The sequence below is a fragment of the Nestor notabilis genome, unplaced genomic scaffold (genome assembly GCF_000696875.1).
Source record: "Nestor notabilis isolate BGI_N333 unplaced genomic scaffold, ASM69687v1 scaffold11397, whole genome shotgun sequence".
NCBI classification, from domain to species: Eukaryota; Metazoa; Chordata; class Aves; order Psittaciformes; family Psittacidae; genus Nestor; species Nestor notabilis.
The window spans coordinates 16,390-20,771 of NW_009935150.1; the positions used below are offsets into that span (position 1 = coordinate 16,390).

At 44.9% G+C, this 4,382-nt stretch overlaps 1 protein-coding gene across 1 annotated transcript; it reads right to left on the reverse strand.

The window, feature by feature from the left end:
* Positions 1–942: 942 nt before the first annotated feature.
* Positions 943–4,352, reverse strand: LOC104408183 (myoblast determination protein 1 homolog). The gene is given in 4 exon segments (XM_010017708.1): positions 943–1,612; positions 2,240–2,318; positions 3,771–3,999; positions 4,001–4,352. Coding segments are annotated over 4 exon segments (882 nt in total). The 5' UTR covers positions 4,324–4,352; the 3' UTR covers positions 943–1,361.
* Between the last annotated feature and the right edge of the window lie 30 nt (positions 4,353–4,382).

The window sequence follows — 4,382 nt, forward strand, 5'->3', positions numbered from 1 at the left end:
GGGCTTAACATTTTTCAGTTTCATGGCAAGCTCGCAAGGTTACACATATACACTGAATGAAACATAGCCACTGGTTATTTTTAGAGAGGCTCTAAACAAGAAGTAAATCCCTGGAGTAGTGCTGCCAGCGATGCATAAAGTTCAAATCCAAATTAAAACTGCCTATCTTTGGCCTAAATTCCAACCTGAACTTGAGAAAAACTCCAATCTGTCCCTTGAACTTTATGATAAAAAATCCTTTGCAACTAGTTTCTAATACCTGAGAATATATGAATGTGGTACAAACACTTGGAAATTAGAAATTGAATGAAAAATCTGAACTTTTGTCCAAGAATGTGGTAGCTGGTCTTGTGAGATACTGTTGTCTGACTTTAAGTTTCGGTAGCTGCACTGGAATTTGGAAAGCCTAATTTATTGTGATTCTTAGTTCTAGCACATCTTTCTAAGATCAAGTTCTACAATGTAACTGTAAACTTTGGGGGGAGAAAAAGAAACATGCTTATTTACCTTACAGATCTTTTTAATAATGACCAATAATGAGGTGCAAGACTCAGTTTACAAATCACTAGGATATAACATGAAGAAAGTAGACCCCTTTTCAGCAACTTACCTTATGCAAAGTAGTTGAAAGTAGTGCAACTGAAGCATGTTCTTAGTTTCTTTGCTGAATCAGAGCCCGTATCCTCTTCCTGCCAAGGCAGCAATCTTAGTATCACTCCTAAATGCACAAGTAATTCTAGAAGCCCTAATGAAAGTCAAGATAACACCACAGATTTTATAAATAAGGGTCTTTATTTAGAATACTGTTGAAAACATTCTTGGCAACCACATCGTATAAATATATAAAGTTTGACACAACAAACCAAGCAATATTAAATATTTTTTTATTTTTTTCCCTTTTGTTTTTTCATTTTTGCTTTTGTTTGGTATTTTGTATTAATTTTTTCCTTTTTTTTTTTTTTTTTAAAGCAACTCTTATTTACAATTATACAAAAAGTTTTATAAAAAATGGTCCACAACCTCATTTTGGCCAGAAGAGGAGTAATAGGAAGGATCTGTCATGCCACTACTGTTATATTCTCCTCCGCATTCAAGAACCAGGTTCCTATTCTCCCAAAGCCCCGATTAAACATTGGCCATTTCATGGTATACAGTTTCATCTCTAGACATATTAAATAACTTTAGTTTAACAACCAATAAATAACTATGTGTATTTTGAAGTAATACAGGTTTGAAAAGTTATATATTTGAAGGAATTTTGAGTGGTATTTTAAAACTGGAACAAGTCTTTATAGTCTTAGGTCTCGGAGTGTGGCTGAACGGAGCAATGTGTTTTCAGTGCAGTCCCGTTGGACCTGCCTTTATAACACTTGGTAGATGGGGTTGCTGCTGCCGTTATCCTGGGGAAGTTGGGTGCAGCTGGTGGGAGAAGGAATCTGGGCTCCGCTGTCATTCAGGCTCGCTCCTTCTGGGGAGGAACAGGGACTCCCTTCAGCAACAGTTTCCACTGGAGGCAGTATAGGACACGTGGAGTTATCTGTGGAAATCCTCTCTACAATGCTTGAGAGGCAGTCAAGGCTGGAAACAACAGAACTCTTCCCATGCTTTGGATCTAAAAAACAGGCAAAAAAGGTGCTCAGTTTATCCAGTGTGTACTTAATGTCAGTAGGATGTAGTTCTTTCATAAACCTCTGTGACTGCCTGACAGTATGCATCTGTGAGCATGTAAAGATTCAGAGTAAATTAATATTGTTGAGGAAACCAATTATTAGAAAACGGAGATGGTGACTGCAAAATGGAAGAAAGATCCAACCAAAGTGCTACTTTTGGGGCAGGGTGGATCCAGAGCTTTACTTAAATACAAAGAAAGGGAAGGGAACAATTGGAATCAATTGTCAATTACTCCAGTTTGGATCAATGACAGGTAGAGTTAGAAGAGTCTTCCTGCAACACATTGTTAAACACTTAAAATTAGTTGCAAGGAAGAATATACTTTCATCCAGATGTTATATCTGCAAAACAGGAAATGCAGCTATAACATACCCCCATATTTGCAAATACATCTAGAGAAAATCCAGTGCTTCTACTAGCATCAGCAGCTCGCTGGCTGAAAAGGCAGGTTCTCCTTTCAGCCCAGCTGGGGTGCGCTAAACAACTGGAGACAGAGAAGGCACGGGGAAGCTCGCTGCATTGACTGGCTGCCTCCATGTTTCATGCAGCCGTTACAGCATGTACTCACCATTTGGTGATTCTGTGTAGTAGCTGCTGTCATAGCTGTTTCTTCTGCGGGAGTTGCAAGGAGGCCCGCTGTACTCCATCTGGAAAAGAGAGCAGGCTGGGTGAGGGCGCTGCCGGGGGACAGCCTTTACTGAAATCCCGGTAACTATCCCATTTTGCATTTCAGCCCCTAGTCTGCGCCATCACTCCAGTCCTGGCTGAAATGCCATCAAGTTGTAGTTTCTTTGAATAGGCAAAACTTAACTTGGCTAAAAGGGGATTCACCCCAGAATATTTCACGTGGCACAGCTGTTCCAAAGGAAAAATACCATTGCTGTTGCATCAAATGCTGTAGCTTTACAAATAAGATGAGGTTTTCCAGTATTTTGATCAGATACTGCCCTACATGTATGTTCAATTTACAACAAGGAGACCAAAAGGGGAATGAGTCTTTTTGTCTTTTAATTTTTGAAGGCTTTTCCAAACGCAAGTTCATCTTAAAATGCCTCTGTCTACCTTTGTCCCTTATGTTTCTTTAGTTTCTTTTCCCGTTTCCATTTTGTACAGAAAAAGCCACAAAACATTGACCAATGTTTTTGTTTGCAATACTTTAATCCACAATAAGATTTCTCTTTCCGACAAAAGAAAAAGGCTGTATTTTGAGGAGGGATCCTATCTGTAAGTCTTCTCTCCAATCTGCCAACTATCTCATAACGTCAGATACTCAACTCAGTAATGATTATCAGCACCAGAGCACAGAAAAAAAACCCTCATAAATCTCAGACCTGTCAATATCCCACCCTGGACAGCTGTCCTGCACTCCAGCCACCACGTCCCACCACTCCAGAGTCAGAGTCCAAGCCTACAGTCGCAGCGAAAAGATGTGGCGATGAGACACCCTCTCTGGCACCCAGTTTTCTTCTCTCCTCCCCATAACATGCAAACGTGACTGAAAGCGTGGGGTCTCCTTCCTGGTTCTGGTAAATGGAAGGGACGAAGTGACAGGAGAAATAGAGAACCTTTTGGGTTTAAGGGTAAAGAAAAACAACTCTTGTTGCTTTAGACCCTCCTCCTGTTATCATGATGAATGGCAGAAAACAAAACTCAGGCACTTATCAGTTCCCCTGTAACTACCATGACCAAGGGGACCTTCCTGTCTGCTGTCTTCAGAGGATTCAAAGCAAAGGATGGGAACAGAGATGCCCCAGGAGCTATAGGAGGACAGGCAGGGCTCCTGTAGCTCCCCATGTCCCCATCCCAGGCAGCTTCCCAAGGTGCTCCCCCAGGATGCAGCAGGACTTCCCTAACTTCTTATCCCAGGGAAAAAAGTGTGTAAGAGATTTTTCTTCTTTCCCAGAGGTCCTGGTATGTGTGGACCCCCACCTCCCTTTGCTGCTGGAGCTCAAGACACGAGAAAGCACTTCGTCTTATGCCTGCAGAGGTATGGAGGGTAGCTGCTAAAGGTGGGAGAAGGCAATTTGCCCTGCAGAGGCTTAGACCGACAGTGTCCAGGGGGCACCTCGGTGGCAGGGTGTCCTCCCTGGGGCACTCACCATGCCATCAGAGCAGTTGGAGCGGGGGCTGGAGGCATCCGATTCCCCACTGTAGTGCTCCAGCACTGGGTAGTAAGCATCCTCCTGCTCCCGCAGCAGCGCCTGCAGGCTCTCAATGTAGCGGATGGCGTTGCGCAGGATCTCCACCTTGGGCAGGCGCTGGTTGGGGTTGGTGGAGGTGCAACGCTTGAGGGTCTCAAAGGCCTCGTTGACCTTGCTGAGCCGCCGCCATGGTGGCGGCCTTACGGCGGTCAGCGTTGGTGGTCTTCCTCTTGCAAGCCTTGCAGGCCCACAGCAGGCAGCGGCCAGCCTGGTGGTGTCCGCTGGGTGCCCGGACATGCTCCTCCTCATGTTGATGCCCATGGTGATGCCCGTGGTGGTGTGGGTGCTCCTCGGGCTTCAGCAGACCCCCCACATGCACCAGCCGGGGGTCCAGGTCCTCAAAGAAGTGCATGTCCGACGTGTTGAAGCACGGGTCATCATAGAAGTCATCAGCAGCTGCGAAGGAGCAGAGGGAGCCCTCCGTCATCTCCATTGGGCCCAGTAAGTCCATGGGGGCGGCGGCGGAGACAGTGGCTGTGCCAGAGGGGTGAGTGAGGGGATCAGAAGGGG